The 25,873-nt window shown below is 43.6% G+C and overlaps 1 protein-coding gene across 1 annotated transcript in view; it reads left to right on the top strand.

The window, feature by feature from the left end:
* Positions 1 to 25,873, top strand: part of CDH2 (cadherin 2) — a 111,986-nt gene that overhangs the window by 74,887 nt on the left and 11,226 nt on the right. Inside the window, exons 3-14 of the mRNA XM_086472757.1 lie at positions 833 to 1,059; positions 2,867 to 3,013; positions 4,105 to 4,260; positions 6,031 to 6,175; positions 7,243 to 7,415; positions 11,759 to 11,896; positions 12,257 to 12,442; positions 14,345 to 14,601; positions 16,044 to 16,186; positions 17,386 to 17,619; positions 17,949 to 18,182; positions 19,851 to 19,990. Coding sequence (XP_086328883.1) covers positions 833 to 1,059; positions 2,867 to 3,013; positions 4,105 to 4,260; positions 6,031 to 6,175; positions 7,243 to 7,415; positions 11,759 to 11,896; positions 12,257 to 12,442; positions 14,345 to 14,601; positions 16,044 to 16,186; positions 17,386 to 17,619; positions 17,949 to 18,182; positions 19,851 to 19,990 — 2,180 coding nt within the window. The remainder of the gene's footprint in view (positions 1 to 832; positions 1,060 to 2,866; positions 3,014 to 4,104; positions 4,261 to 6,030; positions 6,176 to 7,242; positions 7,416 to 11,758; positions 11,897 to 12,256; positions 12,443 to 14,344; positions 14,602 to 16,043; positions 16,187 to 17,385; positions 17,620 to 17,948; positions 18,183 to 19,850; positions 19,991 to 25,873) is intronic.

The following is a 25,873-nucleotide window of genomic DNA, read 5'->3' as shown; positions in this document are numbered from 1 at the left end:
GCAGTTGGGTAAAGAAAGATGCAGCCTGTTGCTGGTTCTGGCACTTCACATCATTATCTATACAGTCAGTTGTACTGACTTCTTGTTCAAATATGCGTCTTTCAGGCAGGACGAAAGGAAGGAGGGGGGGAATTAAACAAGAATGGGAAGCTCCTAAGTAGATTAATGGATGTATGTGGTACATGAAATAGCTTTAAAAAAAAAAGTGAAGTCTTTAACTTGGATTTTCTCTGTGAGGTATTTACTGCTGCCTTCGTCTTGTAGGGGAGGGATGAGGAAGCTCAGGCCCAGAGCTCCTAGGGATGTCCCTGAGGTGGTACAGCCGGCCGAGCTGGGCACGGAAATTGTTCTGTGAACAGACTTTGGGTTTCTGCCTTACCCCCGTTGGCGCAGAAGGCGCTGGAGTCACGGCTGTGTGTGCAGTTACGGTGGCAGCGTGACGCAGTTTCTTGAGTGTTTTTAATGAATTGACTTGACCGCTGGATCTTTGTGAGGCTGGAGGTGCAAATCCCTGCAGCCATTCCACTGGAAACCAATGGAAATGTGGCATAGGACAGGGAGGGAAATGGTTTTCTTGCTGGGGGGGCAGGTCTTTGGCGGGGAAGGCAGTCTATCTAGGACTGAAAACTGTCTAGCGGCTCTCAGGCTATCGCCGTTATGTGGACTGACCTCTAAAGTACAAGTCATAACTCATAATTGCATGTGATAATAGCAGCAAGAAGTTGAGTCTTTCTGCTTTTGAGAATTCATTCTTAATGCGTTTTATATCCCACTGAGTTCCACTGGGCTGCTTTTTCATTATTTTTTTTCTTCATTTTTTTGTCTTTTACAGTAAAGTTTCAAAGCTGTGACGGAAACAAAAAAATACACTTTGGGAGCAGTGAGCCAGAAGATTTCCGAGTAGGTGAAGATGGTGTGGTCTATGCAGAGCGAAGCTTCCAACTTTCAGCGGAGCCCACAGAGTTCGTCGTGTCTGCTCAAGACAAGGAAACCCAGGAAGAATGGCGAATGAGAGTGAAGCTGACCCCTGAACCAGCCTTCACAGAGGCTTCAGAAACGGTAAAACAACAGCCGAGTGCAGCCTGCGTAAATGTATCTGCACAGACAGGCCTAAAAATAGGGATTTCGTTCGGTCTGTCGTGCACCTCTCTGTGGGGCAGTTTGCTAATGGACACCTAGTGCCTGGAGAGCTGGGGCTTTAGAAATGACTTCTGTATGGTCTGTTATTCTGCAGCTTTGTGAAGGTATGGAAAGATATGCCTGTTTAAGTAGATAGCATTCATTTATGTTTGAGCTTTTTGATTGTATAGTTTGAGATTTATACCTGAATTCGAGTCAGACGTGGTCATTTCTTTATTTTAAATTGCTTGAAAGTATTACGGTATTCATTCAGGCGGTTAAATATAACCGCAAAATAAACAAATTTGTGCTAGAATGCATCAGTCACGTTTAATAGATGGGAGCTGTAGATTTACAGCAGTAGTAGGAAAGCATTTCTGGCAGGGAATATTGGCTTTGTCTTGTTCCTTCATAATCAAATTGGAGATTGTAAATTATTCATGATTCCGGCGCTACTTGGTAAGGAAGATAGTCTCCCTCTGCTGGAAGCTGCTGTAGGATAAACCATGTACTATAACAAAAGTCAAACCTTGAAATACACAGAATACAATGCATTTACTTTAGGACAACGATATTAGGTCTACTGCCTTTTTCTATTACATTACCTGCTGTTTCTGGCCTTCTCTTACAAAGTGCTTCACAACATTTATTCATAGATTAACAGACCTGTAATAGATTTAAGCCTAACGTCAAAACAGACAGCGTGGTTATGCGAGACCTGTTTCCCGAGCACACACTGAAGACCAAAGCTGTGTCATCCTCATTTCTTTTGTTTACTTACTTGATGATTGGTTTAAGGCATGTTTTTACCAAAGGAAATGTTGTCATTTTTCCTGTAAAAGTCTAGTAAATAAAGAGCAGGTGCTTGGGTATACCAGGGCATGCTCTGTTCTTTCTGAAGATCCAGGTCAGGCATCCTTTCCAACAGCAGAATGTAGAGTAGTGGAATCTGGCCTTCAGTTGGGCAGCGGTTTTTACTCTGTGGTGTATTGGATTAGATTTTTTTTAAAAAAAGTTTTTCTATTAAAAGATTTGGAAAAAGTTTTTGTAGCCCTGTCTCCACCCTTAAGCAAGCTAGCCTGGCTGTACGCGTGCTGGCATCCAAAGGCCTGCAGCGAGGGCAGACAGAGAAGGGAATCGGCAGGGAATGTTGACACCCAGCAGAGATTAATGCCCGATGTGTAAAGTGGGTCATCTACTGCATCCATCATAGCTGACATAGGTTTAAAATAATTACAGCATTAATTCTATGGGATTTAATAGGGTCATAAATATTTGAGACATTCCTTACCAGTATGTATTAAACTTCTCTTGGAACTCAAATTATATTTTAGCACACCCAGATCTAAATTTAATGTACAGTAGCACATTACCTGAACTGAAGTTCTGGCTAATGAGAAATACATAAAGGCATACTATTAAATTCTGCAAAATATTAACTACTTTTCAGAAAGTGCAGAATAGTTTACACAGCAGTGCCATGTTATAAGTGGTTTGTAATTCCATTTCTCCTCCAGCTTGAAAATAAGGAAAAAAGAGAAGCAAGTTCTTAAAATTTTGCAGTGTAGCTGTAACTAATCTCGATTATTTTCGTACTGCACCGTGAATGCAAATAAAACAGCCCTGTGAACACAGAGGAAAGACAGCCTTTCAGTCCATTATGTAATTGTATCTGAGTTTATTTCGTAACATCTACTAGTAATTCTCCTTTTAACATGTGCTTTATTTTATCTTGTACCTGGGAAAGGACCAAAAGAAAATCGAAGACATCGTATTTCCATGGCAACAATACAAGCACAGCAGCCCTCTGAAGAGGCAGAAGAGAGACTGGGTTATTCCTCCGATCAACCTACCAGAAAATTCCAGAGGACCTTTTCCTCAGGAATTAGTTAGGGTAAGGAAGTTAATAGAAATGTGGTTTCAGAGTCCCTTGGAGAACTCTTGAGGAGATTTTGTGTGAATGATGTCTTGTTCATACTCCAGACGTTTGTCAGCGTCATTTGGGCTGGTTTCTGCTGCTGCCTTGGTGCACAGCGGGCTGGGCTGCATTTACCAGGCTTTTTAAGTTGTCCCTACGCTCCTGTACTGGCGGAAGGTGACCTTGGTTTGAGTGGGAAGTGCTGTGGTGGCCTCCTTAGGCCGGTAGGAAGGACCTCTGCTGGTTCAGGAGTTCTCCAGTCTTCTGCACTGGAGTTTTCCACCAGGAGGAAGGGTGTGGAGGTGAGCAGGAGGAGGAGATGGGATGTGGTGGGGTGAGGACGCCAGCTGCTCCACAGGACTCTGCAGCACGGATGTGGCCATTGCCAGGACGCCGGCACGGAAGAGGGCTTCCCACCGTGGTACTGGTTGGCCATGATCAACTTCTGTGAGGACTTGTTGGAACGTGGTAGAGTTTGGGGATTAGCCCAAGTTGATAGAACGTCGTTGGTGTGCCTGCTGGTAACTGACCTGCTCCTCACAGATGCACTGCCCTTCGGTTTTTTCCGTGGAAGGTGAGACCACGGTTCACTCTTTAAACAAAAATGGAAAGTTTCTAAAGGGCCCCTGGCAGTAGCTGAAGAGAGTCTGTAGCTTTGGTCTGGGAAGTTATGAGAGGGGAGAAAAAACCAAACCAGACTTTTTATCTCTTACATAGTTTTGTGATAGTGTGTGTTTTCTCTGGGATCTAAACAGTTCTGTGTAAGGTAAGAATACTTATTTGCTCTGGTTTAATACAATTTATTCTGTTAGGAGAAATAAGCAGGGGTAGTTTTATGTTCCTGAAAATTCATTGACCAGCTTTCTGATAAACAAAGAGTCCAGTTGAAAACCCCAGACTTTATATTGACTTTATACCATTTCCAGAATAATTATTTTTACAAGTTTAGCTTAAAGATGGGGGGAAAAAAAAAAAAAGAAGAAGAAAGAGCTGCTGCATGTCACAGCAGCAATCCCATCCGCTGCTTGTTGGTAGCTAATGTAAATGTTTTCTTTTTTGACACACAGATTAGGTCCGATCGTGACAAAAGCCTCTCGCTGCGATACAGCGTGACTGGCCCAGGAGCTGACCAACCTCCAACAGGCATCTTCATCATCAACCCCATCTCGGGACAGCTGTCTGTGACAAAGCCTTTGGACCGGGAGCAGATTGCTTCTTTCCATGTAAGAGTTTAATTTATGGTAAATCAGATTGTCAAATTGAAGATTAACATCTGCTTCAAACATGACGTGAGCAGCCAGCGTTTAGTTTTCTCTGCGATATGTTTTGGAGAGTTTGTAGCAGATTTGTGTTTATTGTGCTTACTAAGGCTAACTCTTACTATATGTAAGCAGCTTAAATACATTAACTTCTGTAAACAGTGATTAAATGTGTTTAGGTAAATAATTTTAAAAGATTGAAATATGGATACTGTAGCTTATATTTCAGCTGCAGACCATTGATCACAGTCTCCACTGTGTTGTATATTTTTCAAAAGTTTACTTTTAATTCAGCAACTTAAATTAGGACGTGACTGCTATTAGAATTGCAGCAGCTGTGATTTGAGAAATGGATGGGAAGAATAACCTACCAATTTTCATTTTCAGGGGCAAATCTAAGCATTTTAATGGAATTGTAAATTAGGTCTGTCAGCTTATGAAAATGATATTCTTTGCTCTAAAAAAATTGACAAAGTAGACCATGGATTCCAGTATTAGTGGGGGGAAAAAAAGGTTTGAAGGAAGGGGGGAGACCAGGCTGTGACCTAAAGTTGTCTCTGCTTTTGAGAGACCACGAGGAAATCGTTACAGAAGTTACTCAGCTCCTAGAGAGCGTTTCCAGCACTTTGTGAATTAAAACACTCCTTGCCTCATGCTCCGGGAAGCCCTTTGTGTGCTGCTTCCGAACAGAGGCGGCAGCAGGAGGCATCTGGGGGAAGGCAGGGGGAATGGCTCTCACAGGAGAACAGCTGCAGTCAGTGTCCCCAGGGTTTTTATTGAGAATTTGGCATTGGCATTCAAGATGTGCGGACTTGGGAATTGGCATTTGTTTGAGTCATACCCAGAGTGGTGAGTTGGTAATGCCCTCTTGCTCCTTTCCAGTAGTTTTGTAGCCAGAAGAGATGTGTGTGTGTGTATATATATATATATATATATATATATATATATATATATATATATATAAAATGGGCTTCAGCGGGACTGCTGTAGCAGAAAGTTGCAGTTGCCAGGCTCTGCCCTGGATACATAGGTTTATATTTTCAGAAAGTACAGTGTTCCTTTTTGGCTGTCCAATTTAAGATGATTTAGGTAAACCTTACTGTCAAAGGTAGTTACTCAGTCCTTTTTGACAACCAGGGCATTAAATTTAAGTGTCTTAGTTTCTTTGAAACTCAGTCCATAAACTTTAGCTTAATTTTAGCCTGGTATTCCAGTGTGTTTACTGACAGTGATTTATCACAAACCTTCCCTTGGTGTTCCAGGTAACACAAATCTATTCTATACACTTTTCCCAATTCATTCACATCTATTCATTATCCATAAAGCCAGTAAAGAATTTTCTGAAGTGATGCCAGTGTTCATTCCCTGTCTATTGTTAGTAGGTTCCTGTCTGTTTGATATAAATCTGCGTATTTCTATAGTCCACTTTCTAACAGTCATTATTAAAACCATATTTATCTATGACAGGAGGCATTGGTGTTAATCAAAACTACATGATTCAAAATCATTCTCATCAAATCAAAGAAGTCAGTCTGCAACTTAGAGTAGTTCAGAAGTCTGAAAGGCAGTTCCATGAGCAACCTGAAAACTCAGGTGGTCGATAGGAGGGAGCAGTGGCAGAGAGCAGAACACACTGAGCTGGAGATGTCTGGCCTGGAACTTCCCGTCCCCGTTACTGTGTGTGCTTGTGCCTGTAGGTCGTGCAGGTCCTAACACTTGTGATGGTTTTTGCAGCTGAGAGCACACGCGGTGGACGTGAACGGAAACCAGGTGGAAAATCCGATTGACATTGTTATTAATGTCATTGACATGAATGACAACAGACCCGAGTTCTTACACCAGGTCTGGAATGGGACAGTCCCTGAAGGATCCAAGCCAGGTAATACATGGCCTTTCAGGATGGGGGGCTGTTGGGGGTGTTATGCAGTAACATTTTGAAGGTGATGAAGGGGCTGTCTTCAGACCTTGTAGCACTCTCAGAGGTGTCCTTCTAGTGGGATGAGCACAATCTCAGATAATGGCTTATTATTTCACCTTAGTTTTAATTCACTTTTTAGCACTCTAGGATTAATTTCCGAAAGGAAAAAGTATTATGTACCTAAATGAAAACAGAAGAGTCTTTAAGAACATGACTTTTAGGTTCCTGTTTTTGAAAATCCTATTTATAGTGTCACAGTTCTTACAGTTATGTTCATGATAGCCACTGACGTTCATTTAGTTGACAGCTCAGGGTATAAGAGACTTCTGAAATCCAGCAGATCCAGTTCTAGTTCTGAATCTCGGAGGCTTTGGAAGTACTGGGATTTGAAATCAAACAGTTCCTTTGAATTCTCGAGAAAACCCTAAATGTTGTTCACATCTCATTAAAATTCTAATCTGCTCAGACTAAAGTTTGCACTACAGCTGAAACCACTTTCTTAATTTGTCTGTAGTGCAAAATGAATTTTTTAGAAAGGTTAGCACAAAAAATGTGTTTTCTCACTTTGCAGCATTGACTTAGAGTTCGAGATGGAAAGAACATGCGTCTCAAAGACCTTTGAAAAAAGTATTATTCACATTGATTTTCAATCACTATCAGCATGTGCACCAATTCTGAAAATTAAGTATATTTTCTTTGGCCCAATTAATAACGCTTTTATCTAAACGTGAGGAGCTCTGTTGTTACAGCAATGTTATTTGTGGCAGAATTGTAGGATTTCAGTGTTTATGGAGCTTCTTCCGTTATAAGCAAATCTGATCTTTTATAAACAGAAAGTATTTTTATCTCCTCGTATGTATTTTAATTACTCTGTGGGTGAATCTTGCGTTGAACCGGTTTGTTTTAAGGAAGAGGAGGAATGTGCAGCGTTTACCAAAAGAAGCACATGCTCGGTGCGTTGCTTGTCGGTGATCTTGTGTAACCTGAGGAGGCGTTTGTACACCTTCCATTATTTATCCTGCCGCTAGGAACCTACGTGATGACGGTCACTGCCATCGACGCTGACGATCCCAACGCGCAGAACGGGATGCTGAGGTACCGCATCTTGTCACAAGCCCCCAGCAGCCCCTCTCCAAACATGTTCACCATCAACAACGAGACGGGCGACATTATCACCGTAGCGGCTGGGCTTGACAGAGAGGTACGGCGGGTCTTCGTCCCACGGGCTGGGTTGCACTTAGTGTTGTGAAGAAGCACGCTTTTTGGCTAGTAACTTCCACATGCTTCTCTCCCTCCTGGGTCCGAACTGTCTCCCTGGGGAAGAGGAAGGGAGCGTGGGGAAGCAAACTTGGCCCACACGGTCTGTACGTGGAGTCATTTCTCGGTGCCGTGGGGTCGTGGAAAGGATCTTGTCTGGAAGGTCTGGTTGCTTTGTAAGGAGCAGGTACCCCCCAAAGCAGAGCGATGCAGATGAGGACCTCAGGTGCTTGGCCTGGGTGCTGAGGGCTGAGGGGTTCCTCAGCTCCAGCCCTGTCCCACAGGCAAAAAGTAGATGGAAAATGGAATTGGCTGTATGTTTTATTTATTTTGGAAGCTCCAGGGGAGCTGTCCTCCCTCTGTCCTTGCTTTTTGTAGAGAGGTGCTAAATATTTGAAATCTTCTGGATGCCGTGTTGCTAAATTTGCAGTAATTCCCTGATCTGGACTTTGCTTATTAAAATAAACCAGAAAAAAGTATTACTGATTTTAAAATTTGAAAAGCACGTTTCTAAGAAATAAACCAGTCAGTATTGGAAGCAGCACAGATAGAGACTTGTCTCAAGGCCTGGACTTTAAACAACAAAAAAATAAAACCAGAAAAATCTGTCTGTCAGTGAATTCCCTGCTACATGCTGAGCAAGTCCCGTTCTGTCTAGACAGTTCTTCACTGTGCCCACCACTAGCGAAGGAGGGTGCTGGATCCTCTGCTCTGGCTCACCCATCTGTGAGGTGGGAATAGAAATATTTCCCTCCCAGCTCCAGATTTGTTGCGTGGATTAACTGTGCTTTTGAACCACTTGAAAACTTCACAAGAGATAAGCGTTATTTTATAAACAAACTACAAAATCCAAACAAATAGCTTTCAACACATCTTGTTTCAACTTCTGTTTTACTAACCTCATTTTAGCTCATTAAATCTGAAGGGGTTTTTTTAAACTGGATTTGCTGTTCAGCTTTTAGCTGTTTGCTTATACTTACTTAAAATGAAGAACAAAAATACTTTCTGATGCTCTGGGTTGGCTATTAATATTCTGACGCATTTCGGTTTGATAGAGGCAATCAGAAGATTTGGAAAGCTAAACAGACGGTTAGCTCCTGCAATTAATTTTTAAGTTTTATTAACATTCGTTCTATTTAAGTTGGTTTTGAAGAGGATGGATTTGAGGAAAGGAAAACCCTGAACTTTAGAATATTGTCCTATTAAATTAAAAGAATGATGGGCAGCTTTGCCCTTGTTTTTAAAATCCCTTGGTCATCTTTGACAGCTGAACTTTCAGAAGGACATAGCGATAACTCTGAGTTTTATTATTTAGTGATAAGCTGTACCAGAGTGATTTAACTTGGAGGGAAGCACCTGTCTGTGGAGCTTAGACCCTCACATTAACAGTCAGAGATGCCTTGTCATTTATAAACATTTCTTGTACACCTTGGAATACTAATGTTAAGTCATTCAAATATTAAATTAGACTAATATAAAATATAATGGTTTCCTTCCCAAGTCATTGCTTCGCTTCCTCCGTTTCCTGAGTCATTTCATGGAGGTCAATTAAATTAAAACAACCAGGAGCCTAGAAAGCCAGATCTGAATCGAGCAGGTCTTCTGGCATGGGCTGGGGAGGGCCTTGTTGCACAAGGTTCCTTATCGGCCCTCAGCCTCAGCTGGGCTGCCCTCTTCTGCCATTCTGCCCTTTTCTCTGTCTTGACTCTTTCTGTAAAGCTTTAATTAGGCTCATAAAATACTGTTCACAATTTTATCCCTGAATTATAAAAAAGAGCAGTTCCTCTGATAGCATTCCTCATCTGCTGGTGTTTTAAGTTAACATGCGCAATGCGTTATCTGTGCTGACATGCACAGGAGGAGAGCTGCTTCGGTAAGGGGGACTCCGCTAAAGGCAGGAGAAATCTTTCACTTGCTGTCCCGAAAGAGGCTGTGTCATGAGATCCAGCTGTTCTTATTTCTTCTGCTATTGCTGTGGAATTCACTTCAGCAATAAAACATCTGCCTTACTGCTGGAGGTGCCAAAGAAGTCAGGCAGGGTACTTAAATTTACACGCTGACATTCCTGCCTCACGTGAGGTTAATTCAGCGAAGTGCTCTTGTACTTGGCCTGTGTTGAAGTGGAAAGATGTGACCTGATGAGGTCTGTGTTCTTTCTGGAAGCTGCCAGTTCGTTTTCCGATGTGTTGCTGTAAAGTCTCCATGCGGGCTGCTGACACGTGCTCCACTGCTTATTCCTGGCTGCTTCTCAGCCCGCAGTAAAAAGGGGAGAACCAGCTCCCCCAGCTTCCCCATGCTTGGAAAGTTCTGTGCTTATTGATTTCTGAAATCTCATTCCCAGCAGCTGATCTTCTGTATGCGAGTGCTGGGAAGGGAAAAACAAACAGGCAGAGACAAACACATAGATGCTGTCTTTTGGGGCACTTCTGGGGGTAGTTTGTAGTGCGCTGCTTCTGTTGGAATTAAATAAGAAGGTTGTACGGAAGTTGAGTCTCTGTGTAATAATAATGGAGTTTCCTTAATGAAATTTGCTGCTTGGGATCAATGTGTTAAGACCCAGATGAATCAGAAGCACCTGCTGTTTCAATAGTGTAGAATCATCTGGCTCCAAGATTTGCTTGAATACTGCTCTAGATTTTATTGCTTCACAATAAGTAAAGTGTATTTTTTTTTATGGATGAAAGCGGTAAAAGTATTTCTTTGATTCCCTTGTGACGGCTTCTCTTGTTGATGTTGCAAAGGAAACCTTTAGGATGTTTATTTAAGCCTTTTGAAGGTCACTTTGCAAGTACATTTTCCAAACCAGAATTCGTATACATATTTATGCATTATGAAACATATATACTGCCTTTCTGTATAAATAATATTAGTCTTGCTTTTTTAAAGAGCCATGGGAGGCATATACAGTAATGCACATTAGGCGTATGTTGTAAGGGTTCCTTTGTGAAAGAGGGACATGAGCTTAAATTATCTTCAGTGGGAGATAAAGATTCATACAGCTGATTTTAAAAACCTTTTCTATTCAGTGGCTCATATTTGCTGATTGGAAATATGCATAACTGTTAAAGCTCTAATCTCTGTCATAGTGTCTGGCCAAAATTCGAAAGAAAGGTAGATACTATCAGTGGAATTGTCCTTGCTTGGTTTTTTAATTGATATCCATAGTCCCTTTTTGTAAACTGTTTCCGTGAGCAGTCATCCGTCATACACCCCAGTCTTTAAATAGTGGGAGAAAATAAGGTACCAAGTGGGGAAAAAAAAAATGCTTTAAGTATTTTTATTTTGCCAGAAGGTTTTTCCCAGTGTTAGTAAACCATTCATGAAAGTGATATTTCAAAGTAATAACAACTCCTTATGTTTGTGCATTTTCTTTTGGAAAGAACTGAGTGCTAACACCTAGCTCTCTCCGAGCTGGGAAGCTGAACTGGGAAATGGAGAAGCATGCTCAATATTTGCATTTCACGGCAGAAACTGTCAACGAGTTAAAATGAACTTCTCGGCAGCTCGGCACAAAAAACATCTTTCATTTTGTTTTGGTTTGTTTTGTTTTTTGTGTTTGTTGGGGTTTTTTTTTAACACAACCTTGTTGACTTTGTTTTAAAGAACAAACCAGTTTGAGGCCAGGTCTCTGCTGGGCCTTTCTTGTGCGGGAGGCAGCCCTGGGCCTGGCTCGCCGGGCAGGGGGGGCGGCGGTGGCCATCTTTGGCCAGGGGGGGGGTTAACATTCATGGGCACGGCCCGTGCGGTGGTTGCCTCCCCCTTTCTCCCAGTGCCCTTACTGGTCTCCGTTAGCCTTGACATCTTCCGTTTCCATAGCGATCACAAGGCGTTGAGCGGTGGTTTTATGCTTGGGCTTGGCTGAAGCAAAACTTGGCAGTTGCGGCCTACCTTGGCTCAGTTCTCTTAAATGCTTTTGAGGACTTGCTCTGCTTTATTATAAACAGCGCTCTGGGGTTTTTTTCCCCGTTTGAAAAGCGTTGTTACATCTGTGGTAATAGCATTAACTGTATAAAGTGGTTTTGATTTTTGAGAGTAGGAAGCAGGCAGTCTGTCCTCGTCCCGGTGATATTTGAAGAATATCAAGCAGCAGTTCAATATAGCTGGATGCAACCCGGGGCTGTATTCCTGTGGCAGAAACTTTGCTCCTGTCATTTCGGGTGATGCTAACTAGAATAAACAGTGTGATAGGCTCCATTGCTTAGCGATGTGCAATTTCGGGAACACCTGCTGTCCTGTGGTGATGTTAGTTTTGTCTAAAACTTATGTTGATGTCATTTTGTGTTTTAGAAAGTACAACAATATACATTAATAATTCAAGCTACGGACATGGAAGGCAACCCAACATATGGTCTTTCAAACACAGCAACTGCTGTCATCACTGTGACAGATGTCAATGACAATCCTCCAGAGTTCACCGCCATGACTGTAAGTACAGGGTAGGAGTAACTGAAAGGTGTGCGTATTTATAACCGTTCCCCACTTTTCTCATTATACTCAGAGACAGTAAATATTTATTACTTATTAAATAGGGTACTGGCAGGCAGAATTGAAAGACGTGCAGAATACATACCCCTTAGGTACAGTATTCTGCTTAGGCTGAAAGTCAAAAGCTGACAAGGGAATCGAACCGTCATCTTCCTGGGTGGCCTCAGGTAAACTTCGTTAGATAAATTGTCAGAGCCCCAGTGAAGAGAGACGCGCTTCGTACCGTTGGCGGGTGTTCAGTGTGGCGCGGCTCTCGTGTGCTCCTGCAGCCGAGGGAAAACGGCTTCTTGTTTTCTGCAGTTCTATGGGGAAGTACCGGAAAACAGGGTGGATGTGATCGTAGCGAACCTGACGGTGACGGATAAGGATCAGCCCCACACGCCTGCGTGGAACGCGATGTACCGGATGACCGGAGGAGACCCGACAGGTCGATTTACCATCCTGACCGATCCCAATAGCAACGATGGGCTGGTGACTGTTGTGAAGGTAGGAGATGCTGGGGCTTCAGAGAGTTAAGTGGAGATGGAGTACATGGGATAACATCGAGGGGGGAAGATGTGAGCTCCTGAGGCCAGCATGAGTCTGGAAAGTAAAATAGATGGGCACAGTCTGTCTTGTGGAAGTTAGCCATCCCATCTCTTGGAGTGTTGCCTTGCTTACGGTGTCAGTAGCATTCCAGCCAATCAGTTTTAAAAATCAGGCTAGATTGTTGAAAACAACAGATTTTGAAGCTTTATTTGCCAAGAGAAAGGCATTAGTCTGTGAAAAAGCATTTGCTTAGTGTCTGCTTCTAGTGCAAAGGAACAGCTTCCTGCCTCTCGGCCTCCGTTAGCAGTCATGCGTCTTGTCTGCGGGTTTTGTATCAACGTGTTCCCATGAAGGCACAGATAGAGGCAGTCAAGGCACAATCAGGGAGGGAAAAGTGATAGGTGGGAGGCTACTTCTACAAGAGGCTTTTAAAGACTGGCTATTTTTAAAACCTCATTTAAATACCTTTTATGGAATAACCTGTCTGTCTTCATTCTCTAGCCAACACAGCTGTGTGTTGAGGGGTGACTTATTTCGAGTGATAACAACAATGCGGTTCTATAATTAAACCTGCCAGGCAGTAACCACCTTTCCTCGTGGCCCTCTGATAAGTGTCTCCTCTCTGGGTTTGCCTGTTCTGGTTTTGGCTGATCCACTTACAAAGTCAAGTGTGAGATGCCAGTGTTCCCATTTGAAATTAAAACATTCCGCTTTTTTCCCCCCTTCATTCTTTACCCCTCTCCCTCCCTCCCTCTCTCTCTCTGTCTCTTTTTTTCTTTTTTTTTTTTTTTTTTTTTCCTAAATCTTCTCAGTATCTAGGTGACAAAAAGATACAATTTTCATAGAGCTCTAGTGGTAATTCACACTAGGGTTTTTTTAAGAACTGTCTCTGTTTATAACTGCACTTCCCCAGAGGTACCAATTGTTATATTGCAGTCTTCCAGCAAGAATTCCGTGAGTGTGCTTTGTAGCGCTCCTTTAAGCACCCAGACGTGGGAAAAGTTGGAAGCTTACCTGCAGTTTTTATTGGCAGTGCAATAAGTTGATCTGTCAACCTGTAATGAGGATTGGATTGTCTCTTGTCACTGACTTCATACTGTGACGTGCCAGCTGCCCCTGCAAGGTACAGGGTTCCTCCAAGTCTGGAATCGGTGTGAGTAGTGGAGTGCAGAGTACCGGGGCACAGCAGGTCTCAGGGAATGCCTCAGCCCTGTGCAGCACAACAGAGGAACTCTAGCCTCAAACTGGTTTTACTCCTCCTTAAACTGGGCTTCTGGCTCAAGGAGTAAGTCCACAAACTGAAGGTGGTCTGGACTGTGAAGGTGGTAGCTGTAGGTACACCAAAAGTAGGATTAGCTGGGATTGCAAAGGCTTTCTAGTGACACATTAAGGTCGTGCGAGTCTGTGATCGATGGGGCTAGGTATAGTCGTGATCTTGTTCGGAGGAAACCTTCGTCCTCATAACAGAGAGGGGCAAGTTTGTCTCCCCAAGAGCGCTCCTCAGGAGGCACATCTGCTCGCAAGAGTGCCTGGGACAGAGCTGGGAGTGACATCATTTGCTGGTGAAACTGCTTGTTTCCTCAGTTACCTCTAGTGGCAGAACCAGAGTAGGTTAAATCCAGGAATGACAACTCTCTAGCTGTTCTGACTTCAAAGCTGCTGCTGCTGCTGAGCAAAACCCCAACCCAGTCCTGTGTTGAGGTGTTGCATTTATTGTGTTCTCTTCATGCTCTGCACTCACTTTTTTGATAAAAGCAGTACAAGTAATGTTTAAAACTGTGCTTTAAAGTAAAAACCTTACTGTTTGTTGCTCTCTGTTGTCAGTAAATGTTAACGCTTCCTGCTCTTTGCTTTTCCCAGCCTATTGACTTCGAGACCAACAGGATGTTTGTGCTTACTGTAGCTGCGGAGAATCAAGTGCCTCTGGCGAAGGGGATCCAGCATCCCCCTCAGTCGACAGCGACCGTGTCCATCACGGTCATCGACGTGAACGAGAGCCCGTACTTTGTTCCAAACCCGAAGCTGGTCCGGCAGGAAGAAGGGCTGCTTGCTGGGAGCGTGTTGACAACGTTCACTGCTCAGGACCCGGATCGTTACATGCAGCAAACCTCTCTGAGGTCTGTGGAAACGTGCTGCAGTTATTTATCAAGTGGGGTGCGATATCTGCGTTAGAGAATGGGTGGGGAGCAAAGAGACTGCAGCTGCCATGACTGCATGTGCCAGAGCACACAGCCGCACCGGTACCTCCCGTGGCTTTGGTGCAGCTCTCGGTACAGGGAGTTTTGGCAGTGGAGAAGGTGACCTGACCAGCATTTATAGATCCGTAAACTGGGTCGTCTGCTAATGCCAAGTCCTGCTTCATCAAGGCAGAACGAAACGATGCCCCTCTGTGACAGTGTGCGTGGCATCCCCGCAAGTTCAGTCAGAGCAGACGTGTGCTGGTGCCAACTAAGGTCATTTGCCATTTAGATTAACCAGTAGTTTTGACACAGCAGCAAAACCATGTCAGATTGTTGACAAAATCTGAGGGTTGTTTTCTCGTTTATTCTCCGTCAGTGTGAAGGGCTGTTGTCCATGCGAACTCTTGTACTGATCGCTGTGATCATAATTTGATCATAATTTGTCTGATGTCTAGAGCTGTGCTAGATCAGGGAAGTGAAGAGGATGACACACGGAAATCCTAAAAGCAGGCTTTCTCATACTTTATTTAAAACGTGGTCACTGACTGCAAAGCTAGGGCACAGGGACCAGCCTCGGCTTGGCTTCCTAGCCTGTCCATCGGGTTGGTTTAGCTCATGTGGAGGAAACGTTCTGTCTTTCCTTCCGAATTCAAGATTGTAAGAACCTTGGTAATTTCATTTTCTCTTAATTTTGGTTAGCTATTGCTGATGTTTTGCTCATTTCAGGACATAACTGTCATAGACTTGATAGTTGCTGATGTTTTGCTCATTTCTGGACATAACTGTCGTAGACACGATAGCGTGAGGACTCAAGGATATCTGCATTTTTAATGACTTAAGATAGCTGGCACTTGATTAGTGTCAAAGGGCAAATTTATCAGCCAGAAGGATGATTTTGAAAGACGCTCCTCTTTCAAAATAAGATGAGAAGCATGCAGTAAAACCAGGGCCTCTAAAAAATTAAGTGGTATCGGAAGCACAAGTTAGTGCTACTGTACCACTCTATCCATTGTTACCTCCCTCCTGCTGTCAGCGCTCTCATAAGAGAAAAGTTAGTTTGAACAGCACTGATACAGAACAAGCAAGAGGGATCCTTAATGAAGTGTTTCAGTGGAGTCTGAACGTGAAGGTTATAGTGTACAGTAACTGTATGATTTACTCCAGTTACATGATAACTTACGTGGCAGGGCAGTTCGAGAATCCAAACGTAGGGCTGTTTTTAATACGTGTTTTCAAATTTTAGCAACAAGACTTAATAAGTGGGCATGTGTGAAACATTGTCTCCAAATTCCAAATATGTGCTCAGAATACTAATATTGTCTTTGCTGTCGGTACTTATGTGGGCAAATAAATAACACGTCCTGTGATCAAATACACAGGTACTCAAAACTTTCAGATCCTGCAAACTGGCTGAAAATTGACCCTGTTAATGGACAAATAACGACTACAGCTGTTTTGGACAGAGAGTCAATATATGTGCAAAACAATATGTATAATGCAACGTTTCTGGCTTCTGATAATGGTATGTATCAACACTGTATATGTTTTCTAAAAGCTTTCCTCTGTGAGGTTGGATGACATTCCGTTTTCCCGGGGCAGAAAACCAGATATGCCTCCATTGCATCCAGTCGGCAGGCTGTGTTCGTGTGGGGCTCTGTGTGTTTCCCAGCTCTCAGGAGGAGGTCTGAAAAAGAATTCTCTGAGTTTCGAGAAAGGCACTGGCTTAGTGACATTAGTCAAGTTTACAGAAAACTGAAAAAACCTGCCCGGGAGGGCGGTAGGCAGTGAATGCACAGCAGGGGTGGACTTCATGGGGAGACGTGTCGAGGGAGGCAGGGGTGTTGTATTTTTCCACATTCATGCTACAGCAGTGCAGAGGAAAACTGTCTTTTCAGTGTCAGTTTGTTAATGGCAATTAACAGCCTTTGCTCAGAAACGAGTCCTTGGAGTGCTGTACCGTTCCTAGCTGATGGGAGAAAGGCGGGTGCCGTTGGGAACATTCTTACCTGAGAGGGGAAAACTGAACCACCAGGGCTGTTTACTTTGGAGAGGAGACAAATGGCAAAACTTTGCGAACTGATACAGCTTAACAAAGCTAGATCCACTGTTTCTGTCCCTTTGGCTCTGTTCTGGAGAACAAAATTAAATAGAACTGGAAGATGATGGGGGTGGGTGGGGGTGGAACAAGAACCATTGCTAATTATACTGAGAAATTCAGTGCCACATGTTCCCATAAATGTGTGACTTTAGCAAGGTTTACGGAAGCGTCACACGTTGGATATGGATATCAAGAGTGTCTAGAAGTGGCGTGCTGAAAGGCAGTATTAGAAGGAATTTAAATAGCACACTTGTGGTAAAGGGCGATCGTAAGTCTCCAAAGTGACGAAATAATTTCTCCGGAAGATGAACTATCCCGGTTTTGCACCTTTTTCTTTGAAGGATTTGATGTGGACCGTCTCTGGAGACCAACTGGCTGCCTCGCCAGTGAAAGGGTTGAGTCCCTGATCCGTGGGTGTGCGGTTACTTGCTGAATTGTGCTGCCTAGGGCAGTTTTTCTGAGAACAGACTACACTAGCAGGAGCAGTGACAGTGTTAGACTGGCTTGGTAAAGACAGAATCCCAAACCTGAGGTGAATGTGGTCATTGAGAAGTGTTGGTATAGTTTCATGTAGGTAACTTTGCGATTGGAAACGGGCTCAACACCATTTTCTTCTCTTTAAGGAATCCCCCCGATGAGCGGAACTGGCACACTTCAGATCTACCTGCTGGACATCAACGATAATGCCCCCCAGGTGAACCCCAAGGAAGCCACGACCTGTGAAACGCTGCAGCCGAATGCTATTAACATCACTGCTGTGGACCCCGACATCGATCCAAACGCAGGCCCCTTTGCCTTCGAGCTGCCTGACACGCCTGCTAGCATTAAGAGGAATTGGACCATTGTTCGAATTAGCGGTAATGAACACTGTAGGAATCTTGGATCATTTTTAAGAAGCTGTTGCTTATGTTTTTCTGTGGTTTAGTCTGGTGTTTCTTCACGGTGTGCGTGAATTTGGTTAATATGAATAGGAAAGCACCTTAGTGTAAGTTCCACAAAGAACAAGACATTTTCAGAGGGAAAAGGTGTTCACAGTGATAAAGAAGTCTGGTATCCTGAGGGTCATGTAGTTTGTGGAACAATAAGTTCATGCAGAGCCCAAAGATGAACCATTTTTGCCAATACTGTTCTAAACCTACGTGAGCAGCACATGAGTTTTTAACAAGTGCCTTATTTTCCCGTGCAGGCGATCACGCCCAGCTCTCTTTAAGGATCAGGTTCCTGGAGGCTGGTATCTACGATGTGCCCATAGTGATTACGGATTCTGGAAACCCACATGCCTCCAGCACTTCCGTGCTGAAAGTGAAAGTGTGCCAGTGTGACATAAACGGAGACTGCACCGATGTCGACCGGATCGTTGGCGCAGGGCTGGGCACTGGTGCCATCATTGCAATTCTGCTGTGTATCATCATCTTGCTCAGTGAGTAGAGCTCTTAATCCTGACTCTCTCAGTCTGGTTTTTCAAGTACCATCCTGTGTTTCAGTCCCACGTACCTTGACAAGAGACGGGGGAGTGATTAAAGGCACAAGTCCAAGAGTTGCTGCTGCCTGGTTTAATGTCTCGGACGAGTCTGAAAACTGTCTCTGCTGGTGAGGGATTGGGAGTCAGTGACTTGCATGGCACAAGCCCCACGGTGGGTTTGTGAAAGAGGTTTTTCCATCGATGCCCACGGGCGCTTGTCACGCCAGTGAGCGACCAGGCTGAAGGTGCCGTTAGCCCCCGGACACCAGGTCCCTCTTGTGCTGCTGGTGCTGTGTGACGTGACGCCAGTGCCTGTAAGCAGTGCTCTGGTTTGTGCTTCCCAGGGACGGCGTGGGTTTGGAAAGGAGAGCACCACAGCCCTTCGTGCGAGGCTGGACAAGCAGGCAGCCGTGCAGGAGCAGAGGTGCACGGGTTTGTTTAGGTCCTGCGTAAAGCTGCGCTCCTGTTTTGTTCGTGTGCCAGGTGCCCTCGGGGGGGGGAATGACTGAACACCGTGGCTGAGGGCCTGTCCAGTGCACTAAGTTAGATCAGCTGGCTCTCCTACACGTTGTGGGTAACTGATTTCTGATCCTGGTGGAACACAAGGAAGGGATTAACCTCTTCAAAGTTCCAGAACATAGAAAATGATAGAAAGAAGTAATTTAAAAAAAAAAAAAAAAAAAGGATCGTTTGAGCCTGGCTAAGGCCATGGCTGTACGCAGGCACGGTGCAGTTCTCTTCTGGATACAAGATACTCTGAAAATGCTAGGTATTGAATTAGCAGAGCCTTATTGAAACTATCAAATCCTTTAAGATATTCTTCATATATTGACATTCTAGACATTGGAATTTCTTTCCTTGAAGATGGTTGTAATTGAAAAATGTGCCCATTGCATTACAAATACATTTACTCATGTTTATTCTGTTTCATTTCTTTTTCAGTTTTCTTTAACAGTTTTAGTTTGTAAACAAACAGTTTAACTTGAAATGGTTGAGATCAAAGATGAAAAACATATAGCTCTAAATGCCACTGCATTTTCCTCAACCTTGGCTCCTCTTGCTTCTAAACATAAATCTAAACTTAGGCAACAATATGACCTCTTCTTGCAGACCATAGAGCCATATACCAAGATGGCCTAAGCTTAGTGATGTTCAAATATCAGAATTACTTAAACTATATAAATAGCTATATATTCTTGGGACATAGCAGGAAAAAAAAAAATAAATAATGTAATCTTTTAGAATTCTTACCACTGCTGGAGAGATTCCCTTCTGAATGCAGTGGTTTGTGAAGCTTGGTCTTTTTTACTTCTTTCCATGACAGGTTTATTTTGCTGATGTAGAATGGATTTGTAACTTATGACCTTGGATATGTGATTGGCTTCCAAATCAAATTGCCTATAGTAGCCTGAGTTTAAACATCTCTTGCTTAAGCTGCTGTCTGTTGAGATTTTGTATTTTAAAAAAGTCCCACCACCTCATCCTGAACAGTCAAAGTCAAATTTCTTGGCTTTCTTCTTTTCTTTTCTTTTCTTTTTTTTTTTTTTTTAAATCTTGGTGATAATTTTCCATGACTGTACTTCAGAATCAAGCTGTGGTTTTGTGTCTTCCCTTTTCACGATGTAGTTTTAGTCTTAATGTTCGTGGTATGGATGAAACGCCGTGATAAAGAGCGTCAGGCAAAGCAGCTCTTGATTGATCCCGAGGATGATGTGAGGGACAACATTCTGAAATACGATGAAGAAGGTGGTGGAGAAGAAGATCAGGTGAGGAAAAATTAATGGTTTTCGCATAGAGATTTGCACTCTGCGCTTCATCAGTTTTGTTTCTGTGGACATGTTATGATAGGTAGCTAATTCTTGCATTAAATGCTGAAGGCAATAAGTAATGCTTGAAAAACCTGAAATACAGAGTTGCTTTCTCAGGTTGTTTTTTGCGGTTCCAGAAATACCAGTTGCTTGCCTTTTGGATGGGGTGTAAAACCAGTATCTTGTCCTCTTACAGCCATGGCCTTCTGACCATGTTCCAGCTACGGCGGTTACACTGGAATGAAAATTAACATCCAGCCTCATTGCAGTCTGTAAACCTTCTTCCCTCCTTCTCTGAGATCCTCTGGTACAGACTCACATGCAGTCTGTTCCAAATACGACCCTTTTTGGGGGGTGGGTGAATGCCTTTCTAGACACCTGGCAATGTTGGCCGTTGACAGAGTGGCCACCGCTGGGATTGCAGCTTGGAAAGTATTTCGGTTTTTCAGGAAGCTGTCAGGGCCCGTCTGCATTTATTCAGGTACCTTTCTAGGCAGGTGCCATGTGCATTTACTCTCATGTCGCCGCTGGTTGAGGCACTGCTGGTGTGTCAGAGGACTAGGAGGGATGTGTCTGTGCTAAGAATAGCTGCTTTCTCCCCCTCTCTCTCTCCAAGTTTGGGAATTTTCAAGCAGTGTGATTTCCTTCCTTCAGGGGAGGTTTGTTAAGTGCTTTATGGACGTGACAAACAGTAGGTTTATGCACGTTATTAGTGGTACAAGTGAGTGCAGTAGTTACAAAGGGAACGGTGCGTATAATAAAGCCTAAGGAATTTTCCGGTAAAAAGCCTTAAAAAGTGAAGTGTAGTTCTACCACACGTCCCCCGTCACAGTCACCTGGCACTTGAGTTGTCTGAAAAGTGTCTCCCTTCACCGCTACAGACCTCTATAGCGTCCTTCTGCTCATTTGTTTGGCTGAAATCTGTGTTCCCCTTAGTCGCTTCTGTGCTTCCTGCATTCCCCCAAGCACCGTTCCTACTTCCTGGCTTTTCTGCATAACTTTATTGGTGAGCAATGCGCAGAGGAAACGACATTTGTGCCGTTTTGGAAAACTGCTTATGGTACTAAACAAATTGAAGACAACCTGTGTATTCCAGTTGTTTGTACACAGATAGTTTGAGTACAAGGATTGCATCCTGATTGTGCATCTGTTACTGCCCAGAAGAGTTACAAGCTTAAAAAACACGTAGAAAAACTCAGTCGTGGGAGAACTAATTTTCCAGTTCACATCTCCCCGGCTCTTGTTCACCCATAATTCTCTGGAGGATCTGTTCAGCAACTTTCATGTGGTTTTGACTTATAATTATTGTCCACACGACCCTCAGGACGTGATCCCGAGGATCCCGAGAGCCAGTAAGGTTTTCAGAGTATATACTGTTCATTGCGAAGTCGTAGGTGATGCTGGAGGAGTGCTACAGGAGGTTGTGCTGCAGATCAGAGACTTTCAGCGTTGTTGTAGCGGCATGCGGTGAGAGTAAAATACTTAACAGTGTAGAGATGGTGCTGGAGTCCCTTCTCTGCCCATCCTGTAGTGTGCTCCTCTCCAGTGAAAGCACTGATCTGTGTGAGAGGTGTAGCCAGGCTAGTGCAGTGGGAGGGAACGTTGTGTGGCTGTCAGCCGTCCACAACCGCAGCCTTGCCCCAGCAGAGAGCGAGGGTTGCGTGCGCGGGGAAAGGGAAACCTGTCGGTGGGTGGAGTGGCAGTAAAGTGGTAAGAAATGTGAAATTAGGATCATTTCCTCCCACGGCGAGCAGAGGAAGCATCTCGACACAGAGACGTTTAAGGGCTTTATAGAAAATGGAGTGATTTTTAGCCACAAAACCCCTGCTTGCTTTCTTAAGACGAATTTTAAGGCCACGGTTGCAAATTAATTATCTTAGCTGCCAGCCACATAGCTCAGGTACACTGGTCCCTTTCCTGACCCATTGAGCAGTAGACCGTGGTGTTTGAGGGTCTAAATGTCTTTATGCACTGCAAACGTCACAAACGTTGCAGGAAAAGGAAAAAAAAAAGCTCGTACGAAGTACAGCAAGCTTTGCTAACCACTGCTGGGGCAGGAGTTTGGGGCCACTGGGTAGGCAAAACTGGGGTAAGTTCTTCCACAGCTCCAAAGTTAGGAATTTGTTCCTGTCCAGAATGGCTGAATGGAGAGCTCACACTTTTCATGTGGGCACTGAGTTTTCTGTCTGCAGTGGGTGATGGAAATAAGGTCTGTCTTGCTGTTCGTGAAGATTATTTTAGTCTATTTTGGTTTGATATTCTGTAAAACCTAGTTTCTGCCTGGGTGATAATAGTTCCTAGGTTCACTTGTTCTGGGTTCCGTCCTTGCCCCCCTCACCTCCTGTGTCCGAGGGAAAGAAGGAGGATTATATTTGGTTGGGTTTTGTTCAGTTTTGCATGTGTTTTCTGTGAGATTTAAGAACTTGGAATGGTAAGCTTTTGAAACGTCCCAGCAATAGTAATCTGGTTTTTGCGAGCCGTGGCGTAGCAGAACGCTGTACGAGCAAAGCTGCCTGCAGGACACGGTGGGCAAAAGGCACTGGCTGTAGAGATCTTTGACACTTTAATGCTTACTTTGACAAAAATGCAAAGTTAAAGTGTTCTTAAAAAAACCCCCGAGACTGCTGTCAAAAATCTCTTCTCAGCATGAGGCCTCATAGGGTAAAACTGCCACTGTTCTATTAAAATCAAGAAAGATTATTTCGTGTCAACCTTGCATCCACAAGTCATTGTCAAACGGCAGAGGAACATGCTCTGCGTCAATACTAACTTTTTATGGTGCACTGTCCCCAAAACCATCAGGACTGGGTTGAACAAGCAGCTTTGGTAGAAAGCTGTGCTCAAGGGGACTCCAACCCATCCAACCCAGGGTGTGTCTTAGGCAGCAAGACAGAAGGGAATGCTCAAAGCTTCGGGTGAATCTCAGTGAAAACAGTGTTTTCAAAGCTTCAGTTATTTTCATGATCTGTAGCTTTTAAAATTACTTACTTCTATTTATAGCAAGCAAATTACTTAGGCCTTTTTAAAATCACCTGCTTTTCTGGATGCATGCTTGAAGATTTACCGTGTGTGGCCTCATATTTTTCTTGTTTATGCCAGATGTTTAGGTGATTTGAAGATACGGCTGGTGGGGCTTGAAGAGAAGTGATAGAGCTTAGGACTCTCTGCATCCTGAACCAAACTACTTTTAGACTCGTGGTTTTGCTCTTGGGGTAATTTATTTATTTAGGAGGGTTTGTTTATTTGGAAGCTATGCAGTTGGGTTTCTTAGTTGTCACAGGAGGCCCAGGAACTCCTAAAGCATGCGCAGCATGTTCCTTTCAAATTCTTGGGGATGTGCTATCAGAGTACTGTCTCCCACAACAGATTTCATGAGTTCCAAATCCCAGCTGGTTCCTCTGAGTCATGGCAACTGTCAGCAGCGAGGTGGAATTCCTGCTTGGGGTTTGGTTTGGGGTTTTTCCCTCCTGTGCTAGCATTTCCAAGGAATTATGGTATGAAGTCTGTTATACGAAGAGCTGTTTATTCCATCGTGAAGGTCTCCTGTTAATCCCATCTGAGGCCACCTTGGCCTGCTTTGTTCACTCTGACAGGCTGAATGTTTGACAAAAAAATTGAGGTTCTTGAATGATTCATAGTCTTCCTCTAGCCTGGCATGATGTGCACGGGGTCGTGTGATCTCCACAGCAGCTGAGAAAAATGCTTTTGCTTCCCTAAGCCAGAAAAGCTCTTGAGCTGTGGGTCATAACTGAAGTCAGCCCGCTCCCCACTGAAGAGCATTGTCAGTGCCAGAAGTGTTCTGGATGTTTTCACCTAAACTTCTGTTTCGCAGAAACGTGGCCTGAAAAGCTGGGTCTGAAAGCTGTGTGGCACTCCCGTTGTTCCAGGCAGAAGCATTTATTTTTCCTGGTTTCTGGAAAGACCACTGTACTAGCAAAAGCTGGGGACGAGGGAGGAAGGAGGGGAGGCAGTGGTATTGCAGATAGAAAATCTGGAATATTTGTCTCAGGATTTTGTTTCATATTCTCCGGTTTTAACAGCTTGGCTACCTGACTTAGAGGAGCAGAGCCATGAGAGGCTTTGAGTCAGCATCATTCGCAGAGGTCGCTGGGACTGGTTTGGTTACTGGTTTGGGGAAGGGGAAGAGTTCTGGGGGGTTCTGTTTTGCTTGTGGTTTTTTTTTTTTTAATCGCGTCTGAATTTTTAACTCGGTGATTGGGGTGGGGGGTGAGGGACACTACAGCTTGCTAGAGTCTGAAATCATGTGCCTGGTTTAGGTACAAATTATGAAGCTGGTGGTTGTTAACAGACTACGTGACCTGGAGCTTGTAGCTGTTGAGGGAACGGGAGTTGTGAGGTGCCCGTGATGAACGTTCTCCCTCCACTTGCAGCACTGCTGTCAGTTCTGGACGCCAAAGCCTCCTGCTGGCCGGGTGTAAGGCGCTGGGCACAGGCCTGCAGCGCAGCTCACACCAGCAGGTCACAGCCCGCAGCGTCACTGACGCGTTTTATCACGTGTCTCGGGCCATCGATAGCTGTGATACTTCCTTTTTTTTTCCCATTTAATTGCTTTTCAGTACATCTCATTGCACAAGATGATCCTCTCATCCCCTTTGAGCCCGTTTCTGTAGTGTTTACCGAATTTCGGTGGTACTTGCTCATGCAGGTGGTCCTGTGGAAGCAAGCTGCCCGAGCAAGCGGGTGGTATGCTTTGGAAGTACGGCAGAGCAGCTGGTTGGAATCTGTATTTTAGTCTTGTACTCAGATTTCTTCAGCACAAGAGTTTCTATTGCAATGATTTTACTATTATTCAGAGTATTTTTACTTCATAATGGCTCTGCGTGTTCCTTCCAACATCACCTTTTCCTACAAGTGCATTCAGACATTAGTCAATAGCTGCTTTTTGTCGTGTCTTACTACGTGTTTATATGGAGAAAGAAGATAGTAGCGTTTATTGTAAAGATGGTAATAGCATTAGAAATAAAAACATAACTGTTTATTTGTGCAGGATCTAAATTCTAAGCAGAAGTTGCTCCTTTATGGAAAGGGTAGCTTTGTTCCAGCATTTCTGTGTCATTGATAAAAACAAATTTGAGTGATCTGTTGGATTTTTTTGTTTGGTTTGGTTTGGTTTTTTATTATTGTAACCTTCTGTATGCTGACATCTTGTGTGCTGGATCTTGCCATAACCTCTGCTGTAAACACGACAGTGGTCCTTACCTACTCGAGGCACTTAATAAATCCATTTGATTACATTTTGTTTTTACCACCCTTATCCGAGAGTTACTCGGACCATTTGTTCTCACTTTCTGACCTTTATTTTGCATGGCATTAAGATTAGAACATATTTTACATTTAGAAATTTTAATGCTGATGAACGAAATAACTGTTGCTAAGATATTCCTAGGAATACACAGTATTATAATTAGTAGGCAGTTATTTTGGGGATTGTGTTTGCTTACTAAGACATTAACTTCATTTTTTTGAATGAGTGACTCATGCAGTGCTCCTGTGGAGGAATTACTGTCATTCCTTGGTGAGTCTTTATCTCATCATACGAAAAGTAATGTTTCCATAATTCCATTACAGAATTGTTTTGTGGTTTGTTTTATCCTATCTAGAACCTACGCCTGTTACCGTGTTTTATCTGCCGCTGGAGTTTACCTTTCACCTTTTTTGCCATTAAAAAGATAAGCTAGCTTCTTTGTTATCTCAAAAATTATGAACTTGCAATACTTCAGGTGCATCTACAATAAAAACAAACGGGAAAAGCAATATGACAGAAAGTAATCAAGTGAGTGGCAAATAAAAAGCAACTGTTACGTTAGCGCAGGCGTTTTA

The sequence above is a fragment of the Leptosomus discolor genome, chromosome 13 (assembly GCF_034619465.1).
Source record: "Leptosomus discolor isolate bLepDis1 chromosome 13, bLepDis1.hap2, whole genome shotgun sequence".
NCBI lineage: Eukaryota > Metazoa > Chordata > Aves > Leptosomiformes > Leptosomidae > Leptosomus > Leptosomus discolor.
This window is presented reverse-complemented; position numbering and strand designations above follow the sequence as displayed.